The sequence below is a fragment of the Scomber scombrus genome, chromosome 13 (genome assembly GCF_963691925.1).
Source record: "Scomber scombrus chromosome 13, fScoSco1.1, whole genome shotgun sequence".
In the NCBI taxonomy this organism is placed as follows: Eukaryota; Metazoa; Chordata; class Actinopteri; order Scombriformes; family Scombridae; genus Scomber; species Scomber scombrus.
In genome coordinates, this window is record NC_084982.1 from 3,325,226 (window position 1) to 3,344,272 (window position 19,047).

Here is a 19,047-nt window from a genome sequence, read left to right on the forward strand (position 1 = left end):
TTTAGTCTAGGTTTAGGATCACATCGACTGCAAAAAAGTCACATTGATGTGACATTGATGCATTTATGACATTTATTCTTCATTCTATTAGTAAAGGCTTACTTTTTACATACTGGCCCTGACTTTTTGTTTCAAGAGACACCGCAAACGACAAAAACCTCTATGAGAGTAAACAAAGGATGATAAAAACCTGTTTTTAGATGATCTTCTGCACAGTCAGCACTCTCACAACTTTCCACCCTGTCTTGCATTTGCTGTGATGTCACGTGGAATTTTCTTTTCCAGTCAGGTGAAATCAAAAAATGGCAAAATCTCCAGGAAACTTGAAAATAATATAGGATATCTCACAAATGATTGAAGTCATAGGAATGTAGCAGAATCAGTATTACAGTTTCTTTTTTAAAACCTGACGATTTCTTTGTGTTTTGCAGATCAACGTGCGCGTCACCACCATGGACGCTGAGCTGGAGTTTGCCATCCAGCCCAACACGACAGGCAAACAGCTCTTTGACCAGGTAACACACACACACACATATACACACACACACACACACACACACACACACAGTATGTTGTTAATGAGCTTGAGAACCAAAACTTATACAGCAGCTGGAATGGTGTGAAAAATCCATCACTAGACGGGAGCAGAGTCAGAATTCAAATTTTGTCTTTCTAAGTCAACTCTGTGACCTGTCGAAAGAATGTCATTGTTTGTTGTTGATTACAAATGAAAAGAAGTTCTTGATGTGTGTGTGTGTGTATGTGTGCCAGTAAGTGCGTGGCTGGATTTGGGTTGTACAGAAAAGACAGACAAGAGCTGTCTTTGTCTAAACTGGGAGACAGTGGATGTATGTATGATTGTTTTTGTGTGTGTGTGTGTGTGTGTGTGTGTGCGCACATACCGTCCGGGGGGTGAAAGGGCAGCTTTCAGCGTTGTTTCATGTCAGGCTGTAAATGTTTTTTGTGCTTGTGATGATGCTGGAGGAAGAACACAAAAGAAAAGAGATTCTCTTTGCTGTTTTTGTTGTTGCTCTCTTGCCTGCTTTCTGCTTTTTAGCAGGAGATCAAATCATGGAAAAAGCTCTTAAGGCTACAGAAGAAAGTGCATATAACAATACCTCTGTCGTATCAACTTAGATCACGAAATGAGGCTACACAAGAATAGAGAGTCTTCTCAGTGCTCTATAAAATGGGAAATGTGTCAAACTGAGAATTGATCATCCAGAATGACAAATAGCAGTTATTACAGTTTGTAGTTTGCAGTATTTATGTCTCCATGATGCCAAGTGTAGTGATAAACTATGTGAGTGTTGCTTTTTTTTAATAGTGATTGATAAATCATTGGCTACATTAGACAGAGATTGAGATTGAACTGTTTTAAACTGTGTGTGTGTGTGTGTGTGTGTGTGTGTGTGTGTTGTGTGTGTGTGTGTGTGTGTGTGTGTGTGTGTGTGTGTGTGTGTGTGTGTGTGTGTGTGTGTATGTGTGTGTGTGTGTGTTTGGAGGGGGCACTGGAAAGAGGCCCAGGTTGGAGCTAATGCTGAGTCAACTACTGTTTTTCCATCAACACACACACACACACACACACAGGCATACAAATACACTCATGTAAACCTTTCCCCTCTCAGACACTCATTAATACATAAATACACACATACACTCACACACTCAACCGATGCTTACTTTCTGTTGTAGACTATATTATTTCCCTTCCCCTCTCTCTCTCTCTCTCTCTCTCTCTCTCTCTCTCTCTCTCTCTCTCTCTCTCTCTCTCTCTCTCTCTCTCTCTCTCTCTCTCTCTCTCTCTCTCTCTCTCTCTCTATCTCTCTCTCTCTCTCTCCCTCTCCCTCTCTCCCTCTCAGAGCATGGTCAATTTTGGGGACATTATATAGACCTACATTCATTTCCTAGCCACTTACCCTAACCCTAACCATCACCACTACTTGCCTAATCTTAACCACTGACCCAAAAATCTGCCTTTAATACCAATTGGGGACACAGCTTTTGTTCCTAATTGGACAAGCTGTACCCAGTTAACCAGTCCTAAGTCTGAAATTTGTCCCCAGAAGTAGCCTATGAAAGACACACACACACACACACACACACACACACACACACACACACACACACACACACACACACACACATATATGTGAGAAAGTATGTCGGTTTGCAGTTTGGGTGAACTGGTCCTTTTTAATGTGTTTTGTGCTCACTCAGCAGTTTTCTTGCTAATTAACTTCTATACAGTAGAACCTGACTCCACAGCTGACTCAATACAATTATTCTGTCTGATATAACATCATATTAGAATGCTGTATCTTGGCTGCATTAATAGTTCTTGCACACACCACGCAGACACACGAACACACACACACTAATCCTTTCCCTTTTACTTTCTCTGTCTCTCTTCTGTCACACACTTTCTTCTTCCCTCTCTCCCTCTCATGCACACAACATGAATGTCTGTCCTTTCTCTTTTACGTCCATGAAAAAGACTGACTCACCAGACCTGAATGTTTTAGCTTGGTGTGCCCATGCATCGTCATAGCAACCAGCTATCAAATGTCGATGGACGAATGTGCGATGCTGCCGGACTGCATGTGTGTTTGTGTGCAAGTGATCACACATAAGAATGGGTGTATTTGTGTGTATGATTAGACTGTATAAAAATGAGATGAGACCTTTTAATAAAAATAAAAACTGATTTAATCTACTTTGCACTGTATCGTGCAGAATAATGTATTCTGTAATAATAATAGTCTTTATGTCTCAAAACTGACATAATTGTTTGGTTTTCAAATTTCATGATCTAGATTACAGCTGATCAAGATTTTTCATCAAAAAACTGTCAAATAATCTCTGATTTCAGCTTCTTTCATTCAAAATTGCTGCTTTCATCTGATATCATTTAAACTGTATATCTTTGTGTTTCAGACTGTTGATTTGACAAAAAGGCAATTTGAAGATGTCACATTATTTTTCACAATGTTTTTCAGATTTGTTCATAGACTGAAGCGATCAATCACCAATAAAATGATCATTAGTTTCAGCTCTAATGTGCATCATTAGTACTGTTCTGTTATGTCTTATCTGTCATTTAATGTAGTTGTAGGTTTTCCTATTGATGCATGAGAGAAGTGAACAGATCATAGGAAGATATGCCATAAGTCTGGCTGTGATGGAGATTGAAGTGCTTCAGGTTGTTGAAACATTCAGTCGATTCATTTATCATTCACTTATCAGGCTAAAATGCATTCATAGGTTCCAGCTCATGAAATGTGAGAAATACTTTGCTCTGTTTTCAAATTGAATCATTTTAATCAGTTAATTGAGGGAAAAAAAACAAGTGTAAGCAGGAGGATAAGGCCCACTGACTCATGTGGAGAATAGAGAAGAGACAGAAGGTGGGTCGTGAGTGAGCTGACAGGTGCAGGAGGATAGACTTTAGTGGTGGGTGTTGCTGTAAAGTTTCCATCATTAGCTAAAAATAGATGAAGATATCACATTGTAGATATCCCCTTATTGAAAACAGCACTGTTTCAGTATGACTGCCTGCATGAAAGGTTCAAGGTAATAAAGATACCTTGAACCATGAACCTTGAAAATATAGCTCTTGTACATCCATTTTTTTTTCAACATTTGTAGGTCATGAACAAACAAGTAAGATTAAGAAACTGCCGGAGAGTCATTAGGATACACTGGATGTGTCCTTCAGTAGGCCTGTCATGATAACTACCTTTGTTGGACGATATATTGTCTCAGAAATAATCGTGATAAACGATATTATTGTCATTTATGATCATTTTATACCACTGATATAATGATAATATATAGTATAATAATGATTGGAGAGTGGGTGCTACACTTGTGTGGTAATACTGATATATGTCAATATGTATCATATGATAAGTCCATATATAGACATGACGATGTTGATAATGACGTTATTGTACGATAAGTCGATAATTATTGTGACGCCTATTGTTATGTGTTTATATAAGGAAGGTTGCAGTGAAACAGGATAACATTGTCAGCCTGGTATGGAACATAAACATGATGCTCAGTATTGATATCAAAAACTGATCCGCTTCATAAGTCACATACAGGAAGTCACATGTCCAGCAGTGAACATTGAGCTCTGTGACGATGCATCGTGCAAGAATCAAACCAATCCTAAAAAGCTGTTCAATTTTTTTTTTTTTTTTTTTTTTAACAACACATTCAGCAGATTCAGATGAATGAAGAGAGGGGTCCATAGACAAAGAGGCCGCAGAGCTAAATATAAAACACACATAAGCTCACTCGAACACACACAATGATAAAAGGGGTTAGGGGCTTAGGAAAGCTTTTTAATCAAATTGAGCCAAACACCAACATGTAAGCGCTTCTCTGAGCGTGCACGCTTTGATGGAGCACGAAGCACACGCACTTTTTACAGCTGTCTGTACAAACAAAAAGGATTTAAGGACTCCTGTTCAGCTGCTTTTTTCTTCTTCTGTCTTATTTTCTTCACTTATTATTCCTTCTCTTTCATCCTGAATCTCCAAAACGATGTATCCACACTCTGAGCCTTCACTTCTAAATCTGCATGCTGAGCTCTCTGCATACCGCATTCCCATCCCCACTGGAGGCCCTGTGGGTGTATGTGTGTGTGTGTGTGTGTGTGTGTGTGTGTTTGCAGATGTGACAATAAAGTGTTTTTGATGGGAGTTTCCTGCATTTTGTTTTACGAGTGTCATTACGTGGATTAGACACGAGTAGTTGATGTTTTTTATGCGTGTTGAATGTGCAAGAGCGAGAGTTAATTATATGGTAGCGAGAACCGTCGTATTGACTGTGTAAATCACATTAGAGTCTGAGTACGCGTCCACAACACCCTTCAGGTTATCTCTCTCTCTTTCTCTCTCTCTCTCTCTCTCTCTCTCTCTCTCTCTCTCTCTCTCTCTCTCTCTCTCTCTCTCTCTCTCTCTCTCTCTCTCCCTCTCTCCCTCTCTCTCTCTCTTTATAAATGTGTTGGCAGTTTGTGAATGACAAAACATGCGAGCGTGTTTTAGAGACAGTAGTGAAGGATTCAGAAGTGATGAGGTAAAGACTGAAGCAGCCAGAGAGGGAACAGAAGGGAGGGAGCAAAAATTCAGAGTGAAACAGTAACTGCGGGGAGCGGATCAGCTACAACACACAATGATATTTCAGACAATAGTGTGCCTCCAAAATTTTTTGGCAGCGGTTCGGGGAAGGCCCTTTCCTGTTTGAACATGACAATGCCTTTGTACACAAAGCCGGCGGCTGACCTCAGTGATGCTCTCGTGGCTGAATGGGAGTAAATCCTTGCAGCCAGGTTTGGAAATCTGGTGGGAAGACTTCCAAGAAGAGTGGAGGCCGCTGTAGAAGTAGATTAATGCTCATGGTTTTGTAATGAGATGTTCAGTTGTAATGCTCAGGTGTCCACTCACTCGGTTCTGGTTTCCACATCCTTTTTTTAGAAAGAGTACTTGGTTGTTTTTTTTTTGCTTGTATACTGGTATGGTGCAGTATTCAGCCTTTCCCTGGCTGTAAAAACAACGTATGATAACAATCTGTCCCTAAAGTTGTGACACACAGAGTATTTCACAGCACAATTAGCTGTGACACCACGGTTGAGATGATGCACAGCCTCTATCTCATGCCGCATTGAGCGTTAGAGTTTTTGGTCATAAACGATGGAACTATTTCTCTCACTAAACTTCTAATGCATTTGAGATGGGTTCACAATTTTTCAAGTCTGTCTTAAAAACAACAGTCAGGAGCCGTAATCATTCCTCCTGTTTATATTGGCCGTAAAGTACAATGGAAGTGATGGCGTCCAAAATCCACAGTCGTCCTCTGCAAAAATCTAAAAGTTGATCTGAAGCTAATATGAAGCTTCATTTTTGTCAAATCAAGCAGATTCAACCTTACAGTCTTTTATAGTGCCAAAGTCCCTTTTTTTGTTACTATACTTCCACCACAGCTCAACAAGGAAACACAAAGAGAGAATTTGATGCTAAAAAGACTGTGAATGTGTCAGATATGACCAACTCAGACTGCTGAAGCATCATATAGGCTTCACATTTACTTTTAAATGTATGATATGCCCCCATCGCTTACATTAAAAGAACATTTGAAGGGGATCTTTTAATAGCCATTAACAGGAGGAGTAATTACATTGAGAAAAACCTCTTTCACTGTTCATACAGACACCTGATTGATGTTTTAAGACACTTGAAAAAACTGTGAACTTGCTCTTTAATAGGATTTTATGCATTAAATACAGTTCATGTTCCACAGCAGCTTAACAGAAGTACACTTTTGTTTTATGGCATCGTTTACACCTCCTCAAGTCTCGACTGCGAGTCGTTCAAACCTCTCAAATATCTAAAACATCTTTGAAATAATGACAGAATCCTGTGAAGTGGTGGAAACGATCGGCATTTGTATGGTTTCAGGTGGTGAAGACGGTGGGTCTGAGGGAGGTCTGGTTCTTCGGCCTGCAGTACACAGACAGTAAAGGATACATCACGTGGCTGAAGCTCAATAAGAAGGTGAGAGACCCTGAACACGACCCCTCAAAACATATCTACTTGATTAAATATTAATAATCCATATCAAAAGATCATGAATCCAATGCTACAGAAACCTGTAAACAGTAAACATGGTCATCCTCCTGTGGTTTAGACTTGACTCATGCCAGAAAGCATTAGAAGTAAATGTGTGTGTATGAACTAACTTCAATATTCTGTTTATTAGAGACTTAAATCCAAAGTGCCTCAGATCAACTCCAGTGTTCATATTTATCTTGTTTAAACAAATGACTCTTAAAACCTAAATAGGCAGTCTTCTTTCCTCGAGAATAATCGATATGTTTACATAATGTAATGAAGTTTCAGGGTGAAAAGTCATGTGTTGGTGTTCTCTCCAGGTGACCCAGCAGGATGTGAAGAAGGAGAATCCTCTGCAGTTCAAGTTCAGAGCAAAGTTCTTCCCAGAGGACGTTTCTGAGGAGCTTATCCAGGAGATCACCCAGAAGCTCTTCTTCCTGCAGGTACTGGACTGGTCACACATTACTGTGCCTGCCTAAACACATTAAGGTGGTAAAGGTAGCTAAAAAGATACAGACAAACATGTTCAGATAATTGAGCTGTGATTTAAAGCTATAGTATTAATGTGTATCTAGTATTAATCAGATAGTTGCTGATTTAAAACATCTTTGGTATTTGTACTGAAACTCAGGTATTGTATCGGCAATGTAATACCAATTCAGATGATACCCAACTGTGTGTATATATATGTGTGTGTGTGTGTGTGTGTGTGTGTGTGTCTGCAGGTGAAAGAAGCCATTCTGAATGATGAGAACTACTGTCCTCCAGAGACGGCTGTGCTCTTGGCTTCCTATGCCGTCCAGGCGAAGTACGGCGACTACAACAAAGACATGCACAAGCCTGGCTACCTGGCCTCCGACCGGCTGCTGCCACAGAGGTACACACACACACACACACACACACACACAGACTATAATATACCAGTGATGGATGATGGATAATATTCGTGTGCGTGTGTCCTGTAGAGTTTTGGAGCAACACAAGCTGACAAAGGAGCAGTGGGAGGACAGAATACAGACTTGGCACGAGGAACACAGAAGCATGCTCAGGTGAGTGAGTGAGTGCGTGAGTGAGTGAGTGACTGAGTGAGTGAGTGAGTGAGTGAGTGAGTGAGTGAGTGAGTGAGTGAGTGAGTGAGTGACTGAGTGAGTGACTGAGTGAGTGAGTGAGAGGAAGAGAGAGTGGGGTTATGATTTTGAAGACACTGACACCTAAATGCATGTGTATCTGTCTGTTTACCATTGTGTGTGTGTGTGTGTGTGTGTGTGTGTGTGTGTGTGTGTGTGTGCGTGTGTGTGTGTGCATGCGCAGGGAGGACGCAATGATGGAGTATCTAAAGATCGCTCAGGACCTGGAGATGTACGGCGTCAACTACTTTGAAATTAAAAACAAGAAAGGCACAGAACTGTGGCTGGGGGTCGACGCCCTCGGGCTCAACATCTACGAACACGAAGACAAGTAACCAACACACACGTAACAGCACTCACACACGCATATATACATGGCTACATACTTATTGAATTGAATGAATAATGAATATAATTAATTTATTATAGTTTCATACCTCAATATTTAATTTAATTTAATTTAATTAGTAAGACAGTTTACTGGGTTACAAGTTAGCACTTCATTCCACCATATTTGATCCATCATCAGATCAGTAATTACAGTGCATTACTGTGTAAGCAGCATTTTATTAATTACTAAGTTACTACTTTAGCGAATTTGTAGTAGTACTAGTAATAGTAATTTAAAGGTGCAGTCTGTAGAATTTAGTGGCTTCCATGTTGCACTGCCATGTTTCTACTTTAATCTAAACCAGGCATGTCCAAACTATTCCATAAAGGGCAGGGTGTATCTACAGGTTTTTGTTCCAACTAATCAAGAGCACACATGATTCGACCAATCAACTGTCTGAAGACTGAGATCAGTTGATTAAATGAGTCAAGCCTGGTGTGCTCCTGATTGGTTGGAATAAAAACCTGCAGCCACATGAACCCTTTATGGAATAGTTTGGACATCCATGATCTAAGATGTGATATTTTATAAGTTGATCATATATTTTGTATGTAACACTTACTTGTGCTTAAGTATAATATTTGAGTAAATGACTCTGTGCTTATATTCAGCTACTGATTTAGTCTTTTCTTTTTCTTCTTAGTCAGACCTTCAATTACTCGTTATTAAAATGTAATTACTCTTTGGGAGAACTGCTCAAATATGCAACATGTGACATGTAATGGGTCAGAGGACACATTGGATCAATTTAAGAAGGGGAAGCAGTGGTCTAGTTCATTCTGATTATCAATCCATCAAAACTGAAAACAGAAAACAAAGAGGAAGAAAATGAAACCACAAGAGAAGTGGCTCTTAATGATGGCAACGCCCACTCACATAGTTTAATTCTTTTAGTCACATTTGATTCATCAATTGCAAATAAGTCAACAACTTAATAGCAACAGACAATCATGTTTGGAAGAATGGAGCTATAAAATGCATTTGTAACATTAAGTGGGAAGTGTAACTTACACAATATACCACAGAGGAAGACAGCAATAAGTATGTACTGTATGAGGTAGATATGTGTGTGACTTAACTATATTATATGTTACACCCATTAGAGTGCTTGTTTTGTCACAGCAGCATTTATTCAGGGACATTTTCACATTCTCGCTGATGATGAGGAATCAGTTTCCTAATTTTTTTATTGCGATGGAGTTGTGAGAGATTTATTTTGGGGTTTTTTTTGCCTTTATTGGACAGTTAGTGGCACAGAATCCAACAGGAACAAGGGGAGAATTGGGTATGACATGCAACAAAGGTCCCTTGCCGGTCTTGACCAGGGACATGGCGGGTATAAGGCTATGAGGGCACTACAACGTGTGTTTTTAAAGTGTAACACCCGATAAAATACTAAATAAAATATTATCTTGTATGGATGCTACCACTGCAGCAACTGTGTTATAGCTTGGTTAAAGAATATACTGTCACTGCTGCCTGGATGGCCTTGGGTTGCATTAATATGACCACAGTGCCATCTTGTGGTGTTAAACAGCACAGCTGATGAATAACATGAGACACATCTCTCCATTTTCCAGAGTCAACCACAAACAACAAATTGATGAATGAAAAGTGAAAAAATGTGAACGTATTCAGACAAAGAATTCAAAGAACTCATTCATCAGTCTTTAAATCTGGTACCTGTCTCCTCAGGTTGTCACCAAAAATCGGCTTCCCCTGGAGCGAGATCAGAAACATTTCCTTCAACGACAAGAAGTTTGTCATCAAACCCATCGACAAGAAAGCTCCAGTAAGTGTTGGAATAAAATGTAACTGCAGATTTTCAAATATGTTTTTGGGAGCCTGATCTCTCAGAATTTACGTGTCCCCATCACGGAATCCTCTTTCGTGGTGGACACACGGATTCCACTGTTAACAGGGGTCGTGCCCCTGTCACATATTTCTGTGAGATCAGGTTGGTTTTTGGGCACTAATGCCGTCATGTCCCCCTTCTGTCCTCCCACCCAGGACTTTGTGTTCTACGCCCCGCGGTTGCGGATCAATAAGCGCATCCTGGCGTTATGTATGGGGAACCACGAGCTGTACATGAGAAGGAGGAAGCCCGACACCATCGAGGTGCAGCAGATGAAGGCTCAGGCCAGAGAGGAGAAGCACCACAAACAGATGGAGAGGTACAGTACCTGCTTTCTCTTCTTCAGGGCCTGAAGCGATATCATCTGTTTATTCCTGCTGAAAATGATGGTTTTCCTGTTTGTCCTAGTGGTGCATAGTCTATTCCTTATGGATTTCACAACACTCTACACACTCGCACACGTGTAAATGCGCAAATATGAAAACAAACACACTATTTATCATAATATGTAAGTTGCAACTGTAACACTGCCATACTGCTTTTTTGGCATTTTTATCATCAATTAAATCACTTCATGCCCCTGCTTAGTTTTAATGAATGACTACAGGTTTATTAAAGGTCAGTTCCCACCATGTTTATTCATCCTAATAAACTCCTGGTGTTTTGACTCAGCAAATATAAACTGATTCTTAAAGTGCAAATGTATCAATAAAGTGAACAATAGGGGGCAGTGTTGCATAAAAACACAACTCATGTTCATCTTGCAGAGCTGCAGCTGTTACATTAGATAGCACATTGTCATGATTAACATCAAATACATTTTAAATCATTCCTAAATAGAGATGCAAACATTAATTCATTAATTGCTCCATTTTAATAATATTTTGAGTCAAATGACCAAATTCTTGATTCCAGTTTTACATGAGTAATTATTTTAATAATACATTAAATATGTTTGGGCTCTGGACTGAAACATTTTTCACAATTTTCTGACATTTTATGGACCAAACAATTAATCAATTAATCAAAAAAAATAACCAACAGATACATAGTAATCAGTCCACCAATAGCAAACAGCACTGAACACGGTCAACAGCAAAGTTTCCATCTCTGTGGTTCAGTGTGTGAGACGAGCATGTAACATTGGTTTTTTAAAGTGTGTGTGAGCTGCTGACACAGAGCTGACTGCTGTATTCATTTCTGCTTTTTAACAGTATGTGTTGGCGTGTACACTGTTAATAAGACGTATATGAAAAGAAAACAGCTGACACAGCATCAGGAAAAATACCGATTCAATACAAACACCTTGAAATGTGACTATTTTTTACAGTGTATAACCTCAAATAAAATGAGGTTCGTGTGTGTGACGGACGTTTTCTGTGTCTTTTTTTTAACAGAGCGCAGCTGGAGAACGAGAAGAAGAAACGCGAGCATGCAGAGAAGGAGAAGGAGAGGATAGAGCGAGAGAAGGACGAGCTGATCGAGAGGCTGAGGCAGATTGAAGAGCAGACACACAGAGCTCAGAAAGGTACGCCTCCACCAACAACACACGCAATGGACAGGCAATGGGGGGGGGGGGGGGGGTGGGGGGCAGAAACTATTTATTCATTGAATTTACAGAAAAAGTACTATCGTTAAAGTTATATGTATCGTTATTGGGATATAACCTTTATCGGGAATGGAGATTTTGGTCATATCACACAGGCCTACTCTTCACTTCAGACATGTGTTGACAGACATCGATTAACTGTAACTTGACTGGTTGGTGGAGTCATACAAAAGTGAGGAGGATTTTCTAGTTTCTCTCCTGCATCAATCAGAATAAAACAGAATGAAAGCCACATACAGTAAATACAAAAGATTTATTGTTAGGGTTGGAAATGGAACCTCAATACTTTTTTGGTAGTGACCTAAATGTGTCTCTAGAATCACATATTAAAAACAATCAAGTATTGAAAGTTAAGAGTCAGATTCAAAGGCTTGTTTGCTGATTGTTTGATCAGTTAATTCTTACTTTAGACAATCATTTTGCCATTTTATTTTATTTTTGAAATATTTTATTCAAACATTGTTTTTATTGTTTTAGCGATACTTTTTAAATTAAAAAAACAAACATCAAACCCAAGTAACATCTCCATTTCCACCAATATCTAAACAGTTACCCTGTCTACACAGTTTAAACAAACTGCTTTTGTGTGTGTGTAACCAAACATTTTATCTACTGTTGTGAATTTGCATAAAGTGAAGCTTCCAACACAGACGGGGAGGAGTAGCCGCAGGCAGCAGCAGGCTTCTTACTGTCATCACATCAAATTTTTTTAAAAGACATATAGGAGAATTTTTCAAGCCTCAACTCCACCTGCTGGGTGTTTTAAGTAAGAAACGGGGAATAAGCTAGCAAAGCATGTGTGGAGCAAGTTCTCAATCTGTTAGAACTTCTGTTGGTTTTAAGCTGTACGCCAAGTGAAACTTCACCAATTTTACACGTGAAGTTTAGTTTACTCGTATTCTGTCAGTGGAAACAGCTGCACGGTGTCAGTTTGATAAAAATACCCCTGATTATGTCACCGGAAAACATGAGAGAATATGTGAGAATTATTAAGTTTCACTGCAGCTACATAGTTTATGAGATGAGTAATTACACTTGTCTTCTAGGAGTCTGTTTGTCCATAGTGGTTAAAAGTCCACACCCACGCTGAAATACAAGAAAAACACATTACATATGAGTCTCTGAAGATCATCCATTCATTCAACTCTGCTGTAACATCCCTATTAGGATAATTAAGAGAATGTGCAGCATTGACATGATGTCTTAAGGGTCTCACAGCTTAATGAGGTTATATATCTGATCTGTGTGTGTGTGTGTGTGTGTGTGTGTGTGTGTTTGTTTGTGTGCGCACAGAGCTGCAAGAGCAAACCCGCAAGGCGTTGGAGTTGGAGCAGGAGAGGAGGCGGGCGAAGGAGGAGGCGGAGCGGCTGGAGAAGGAGAGGCAGGCGGCGGAGGAGGCCAAGGCAGCGCTGGCTCAACAGGCTGCTGACCAAATGAAGACCCAGGAACAGCTGGTATACCTGTGCTCACACATCAAGCAGCTGCTACCACATACCTTCCACTATCATCCATTATGTTACTCCACTCATTTATTCACATTTTATTTCTTTACGTAGACACACATTGAATAGTGCAATAGTAATACAACTGATTCTAGGAGCTATTTATGTTAAACCAACTCTTAATCACCAATAAGATTTTTATACTTTTAAAATATGAAATCATTTATCACACAAATATACTCATATCTCAAATATTAGAAGCTGCTAATTCTGTCTTATTGTAAATTGAATACTTTGAGTTTTAGGACGTTTGGTTAGACATCACATTGAGTTCTAATTTGCTAACTTTTGACAGGCTGGTGAGTTAGCGGAGTTCACTGCCAAAATCGCTCTGCTTGAAGAGGCCAAGAGGAAAAAAGAAGAGGACGCAACAGAGTGGCAACACAAGGTAATGTCATCCCTGTATTCCTCTACACACACTCTGTCACAGGCTACTTTTGGGGACACATTCCAGACTTAGGAACAGTTAATTGGGGACAGCTTGTGCTATCGGGGACACAAGCTGTGTCCCTAATTGGGAACAGGCTGATTTTTGGGTCGGTGGTTATTGTTAGGGTTAGGCAAGCCTCCAGAAAATGAATGTAAGTCTACTGTATGTAATGTCCCCAAAAGTGACCATGGTCTGATGTCTGTGTGCCTGTGTGTGTGTGTGTGTGTGTGTGTGTGTGTGTGTGTGTGTGTGTGTGTGTGTGTGTGTGTGTGTGTGTGTGTGTGTGTGTGTGTGTGTGTGACATGTTAATTTTTGCTGTATGTTGGGCTCATTATTCTCTGATTTTATCTTCGATAAAAAAATAATAATACAATTTTGACGTGGCAGAAAAAAACAAACAATGAATGCGGTGAGCTGTTTTATGTCAGCGTGTGTTCACATGATGCTGATGTGGAAATGATTCATCAGACAACCCGTCGGGGCATTTGGCTCTACATCAAAGCGGTTCATGAAGTGCACTCACATGACATCACGTACATTAGCAGCAGCCTGGAAACCACAACACATGAACCAGTGCACACCTGCTACTATGACGCTGTGTGTTCATTTAAAGTGATGTGACAAAATCGCTTTCAATACATACATGTATAAAGCTTAACATTAGATAAAACAGACATGTATTCATACATACAGTCCCAGTATTAGATGGAAGTTGAATAAAGAGTGTAATATATGAACTACATTAACTCCCACTCTTCTTCTGTGTATAGTACAGTAAGTGGTGTTTCACATCATTTATAGATTTAAGTCAGGTAAAGGGAATTTTTACTCACAAACTTTTCTTTAGAATCTATTTGCAGACATTCAATTCAGTAAAGAAAAATGACACATTTTTAATAAGAAACAAGGAAGGACAAGCAGACAGGAAATTGGAGATGTGTGCACAGAGAAGACAGAAATAGTCGTGGAACTGCAATTAAAAATATCACTACTTAATATACTATAATAAATACAATATTAAGTTAATATTAAATGTAATTTGTTGAAAAGCTTCAGGCAAAATAAGTTACGCTTGAGGACATTTTGCTTTTCCATTTTTATGAGACTCTTTATTTAAAATGACCACACAAAGTGCTGGTTGGTGAATTTAAAGGGACTAATTTAACTTAAAAAGTAACACAAGAATCACAACCTGAGTGGAGACGTATCTCCAAAAATAATAGGAAATGATATTTTCTAAACAATTAAACAACATAACTTCCCATTGTTCTTACAGTCAGTCATTTGATATAAATAGTATATGTGATTTCAGTTTAGTGTACTATCAGAGTGATGCAGGGAATAAATACACAGTCCATAGTCAACCTGATGTCTGTATCTGTACAGAGGAGGCAGGTTTAGAAGAGAAATGATATACATACATTTCTAGTATAAAGCTACATAAATGTACACCTGTAAACATGTTGCTCTGTGTCTTATTCTCGTGTGTTCTTTCCAGGCTCTGGCCGCACAGGACGACCTGGAGAAGACCAGGGAGGAGCTGAAGATGGCCATGACGTGTCCTCCGGCGCCGGAGCACGACGAGCAGGACGAGACCAACGCTGAGGCGAGCGCCGAGCTGCTCAGCGACGGCGTCACCAGCCACCGCAGCGAAGAGGAGCGCATCACAGAGGCGCAGAAGAACGAACGTGTCAAGAAACAGCTACAGGTACGGGAACGGTGCAAGAGTGGAGGGATAGTAAACATGTGCCAGCCTTTTCTAAAGTGCATATTACACTCTCTAACTCCAAAATCCTTCTAGTAATGCTCCATATATCCTCCTATTTTTCTGATGGATTGCTGAATGTAGTAGAATTGGGTGGAGACCATGAATCATACAGTAGATTCACAAATCATTTTTTCAGAATTTAGTAAATATGGAAAAAACGTATCACTGGGTATTAACTCAATTAAGTACATGCTCAACATAGGAGAAAAACACGTAGCTCCTGATATTGTGATATGGCTCACCAAGACTTCTTTTGCAATGTCTTAATATTTATACTGAGAGAGTTGGAGGATGTCTCACTTCCTGCTAGATCATTTGATATTTATTGACACATCCACACACGCACATATGCTGAAGATATTTTGCTGTAAAGTACCTGGAAACTTGAATTTAAGATGAATCTGATTCCATAGAATCGTATTATACTTATGACCTCCTGGGAGAGGAGCATGCCGCTACATGTTTCAGTAATCACGTCATTCAGATATAGTGAAGTACTCTGTTTATTCTATGAAATGTTTTTTAAAATATCCTTTGTGGCGTGTAATGATAAGAGATCAAACCACAAAAGCAACACAAGCTGTCAAACTGACAAATGTATTTCTGTTTTTATTTTTCTTGGTATTGCCTTAAAGTCTCATTCAGGTGCAGAGTAATTCAGACTTCCTTCTTCAATGTCATTTTAATTTTTATGCGTGTGTGTGTGTGTGTGTACTTTAGAGCAAGGTCAGGTATCTACCCTCAAATGTGTGAATGTACAGGTCTCGGTCTCTGCTCCTCTTTCTATAGCATTATCAATTATTTTCAGATATCACACAATGAAAGGCGTGATGGAATGTTTAGGTCTTTGCCCTATGCTCTTATATTTTACTCTTACATGCTGTTCGGGTCAAATTTGTCCTGTTTTGACATTTGACAGCTTGTAAAAACTCCCCTAATGTCTTTTACCCTGATATATGATGACTTTACCTAAAGTGGTCCAAAATGCACAAAAATGAAAACATTTTTGTCCATTGAGGCTGTTCTGAGTCAGATTTGAGCCGCATCTATTGACATGTGTTTTAATTAAAGGAATAGTTAATAGTTTTAATAAGATAGTAGTTTTTATGATGTAGCAGTGAAGACTGATGACTCTAATGGTTATACAATAAACCCCACACTTCCATAAAGGTCTTGTCATTTTCACTTTACATAAAATACATTTCCATCATTATTGCTATGTTATATTTTCATGTCTTAGGTAAAATAGGACATGATATTGTGTGATAGGAGATGTTTTTTCTTCAAAAATTACCTAAAAACTAAACTCTCTCTGCTCTCTGAAACATGAATCAAGGTTTAATCAAACATTTATTGATCAGTCATAACGACTATTGATGTTTTCTAAACACATCTGTGGTTTAAAATGGATTTTTATGACAGGATTCTTAGACTGGGTCAGAACTGACTTGGAACATACTGCAAGGATGTAGAATATGAACAGTATGTAAGGGTTAAAGATTATATTGGCTGGTCTAATATAGAGGCTATAAGAGGCTTTAAAAGTTATGCAAGTCTTCCCAAATACAGTAATTGGTCTAATGTAGCAGAATGTTTTTTCTATTAAATGTGATGTTTCAGCCCTCATCTTGGCCTGATGAGGTCAAATAAGGTCAAAACTGGCCCTCACTGGTGCCTAAATCATACTGTTGGTGCAATTTTTTTCTCATTTTCCTTCTCTCTGTTTCTGTCTCCTGTCCAGGCTCTGAGTTCGGAGTTGGCCGAGGCGAGAGACGACAGCAAGAAAACACAGAACGACATGCTGCACGCTGAGAACGTCAAGGCAGGCAGAGACAAGTACAAAACCCTGCGCCAGATCCGCCAGGGCAACACCAAGCAGCGCATCGATGAGTTCGAGTCCATGTGAGAGGGGGGGGGGGCGAAGGGCGGACCACGACAACGAAGAAGGGGCGGGGGGGGGGACAGTCGGTTTCGTTGCCATGTCAACTCCTCACTTTTCCTCGTAAAAAAAAAAAGCCCAAAACCTGCTGCCACCTCCCAGGAACTCCTGCTTTTGTTTTTTTTCTACCAAGGAGAATGACTGGCCAATGGGCTTTGTAGCTTCAGCCTCGCCAAAGCTCTGCCTAGCAGCGGTTGGCCAATCACACTGCTACCTGCTTTTTAGAGCTCCGCCCCCCCCCTCCAACCCCAACAAAGCACACGTTTTTATCCGTCTGAAAAATAGTACGCAACATGTCCTGTCAAACACGGACCTCTCCCTTGTACAATACGGACGATATTAAGGCTTGCATGAATGATTGATAATTAAACAGGAACATGAGCGATGAGAGACTGGACAAAATTGGTTAATATTGTGCTTTTTACGAAGGAAATGGCCATTTGTAGCTTGTTGATGTTGCCGGCACGCTTGTCCGTAAAGCTTTAATATCCTTACTTTCACTTCTCTTGTCATCAGTTGAACAGTTTCAAATCATTTGTTTGTTTTTTTTAAAACGCCTTATTCATCTCATATTTCCTTCATGTCTAGTATCATTACCTTTTTGTCATTTAGTGTTGGGAAAATGAGTTCTGTGATTACTGTCATCCATCTGTTTAATGTCAGCTAGCTTCTTAAACCGCCGTGTTTGCGAACGCTCACTCCGACACTTGTGAGCCGACGGACACGCAAACGAAATTTTTGCTGATTTTGCATTCTTCCTGTGCTGGCATTCTCCATCCATTGATACGTTTGTTCAAATATATATATTTTGCCTCACAATAAAGAATGAATTTATATTTCCAAACTATGCAGCTACAGTATGATGTTAAGGTCCTGACTGAGGTCGCTGTCGGTAGCGCTGGATTAATTGGTAGAAGATGTTGTGTTATAGACGTACCTGTTCAAACCTGATATACACAGAGTTGCTTTAAAAAAAACGAAACATGTATAAAACTCAATGAAACCCTGAATTTGCTGGCTATGAATCCGGTTTGTCTTTTTACACTTTTCACTGTTGTTGACTTGTCTGCACATTTGGTCAAGTTTTTTTTTTTTTTTTTTTCAATAACATGACAAGACATCAACGTATGATTATGTACCATCATCGACGCTCTTCTCTGCTGCCAGATACAGCAGACAAACCTTCAAAATAACAGCGCATTCACATAATATTACTGACAGTCAACATTACTCTTCATTGGCACATGTATTTATGTTACTCGACATATTAAAATTATGTGTTCTGTCAAATAAAATGGTTTTTTTGAAAGGTATTTACCCACAGAACCATCATCTGATTATGCGTATTTCTGCAAAGAAAATTAGGGTTTAGTATTAAGAACATGAATCATTTTCAGTGTTTCGTAAAAATGGAAACAACATATCACTTTCAGTATTGGAGGACTGTCTGGCTGCTCTGAAGCAACTTGTAACATTATTTCTTATTGAGTATTAAGTCAATGCAGTACATGCTAAAACGTAGGAGAAAAACATTTAGCTCCTGATCTTATTGTGACATGTGCACAACTAGGTCTGTCCCGATAACTTCTTTTGAAGGACGATATATTGTCTCAGAAATAATCGCGATAAACGATATTATTGTCATTTGAAGATCATTTTATACCACTGATATAATGATGATATAATAACACCTTTACCTTTAATTCTTCTACAGTCTCCACTCAGGACGTACACAGTGAGGAATAGAGGACACTACTTGTTTAGCCAATGTGACATGAATAGCCTCTTAGCTGCTAATATGAAGTG

General features: G+C 39.4%; 1 protein-coding gene across 1 annotated transcript in view; it reads left to right on the forward strand.

Moving 5' to 3' along the window:
* Positions 1–18,259, forward strand: part of LOC133992917 (radixin) — a 47,860-nt gene extending 29,601 nt beyond the window's left edge. The window contains exons 3-15 of the mRNA XM_062431715.1: positions 432–515; positions 6,468–6,563; positions 6,941–7,063; positions 7,346–7,497; positions 7,586–7,669; positions 7,932–8,078; positions 9,834–9,930; positions 10,149–10,312; positions 11,391–11,521; positions 12,896–13,056; positions 13,400–13,492; positions 15,033–15,242; positions 17,044–18,259. Coding sequence (XP_062287699.1) covers positions 432–515; positions 6,468–6,563; positions 6,941–7,063; positions 7,346–7,497; positions 7,586–7,669; positions 7,932–8,078; positions 9,834–9,930; positions 10,149–10,312; positions 11,391–11,521; positions 12,896–13,056; positions 13,400–13,492; positions 15,033–15,242; positions 17,044–17,208 — 1,707 coding nt within the window. The 3' untranslated portion in view covers positions 17,209–18,259. The remainder of the gene's footprint in view (positions 1–431; positions 516–6,467; positions 6,564–6,940; positions 7,064–7,345; positions 7,498–7,585; positions 7,670–7,931; positions 8,079–9,833; positions 9,931–10,148; positions 10,313–11,390; positions 11,522–12,895; positions 13,057–13,399; positions 13,493–15,032; positions 15,243–17,043) is intronic.
* Positions 18,260–19,047: the final 788 nt, after the last annotated feature.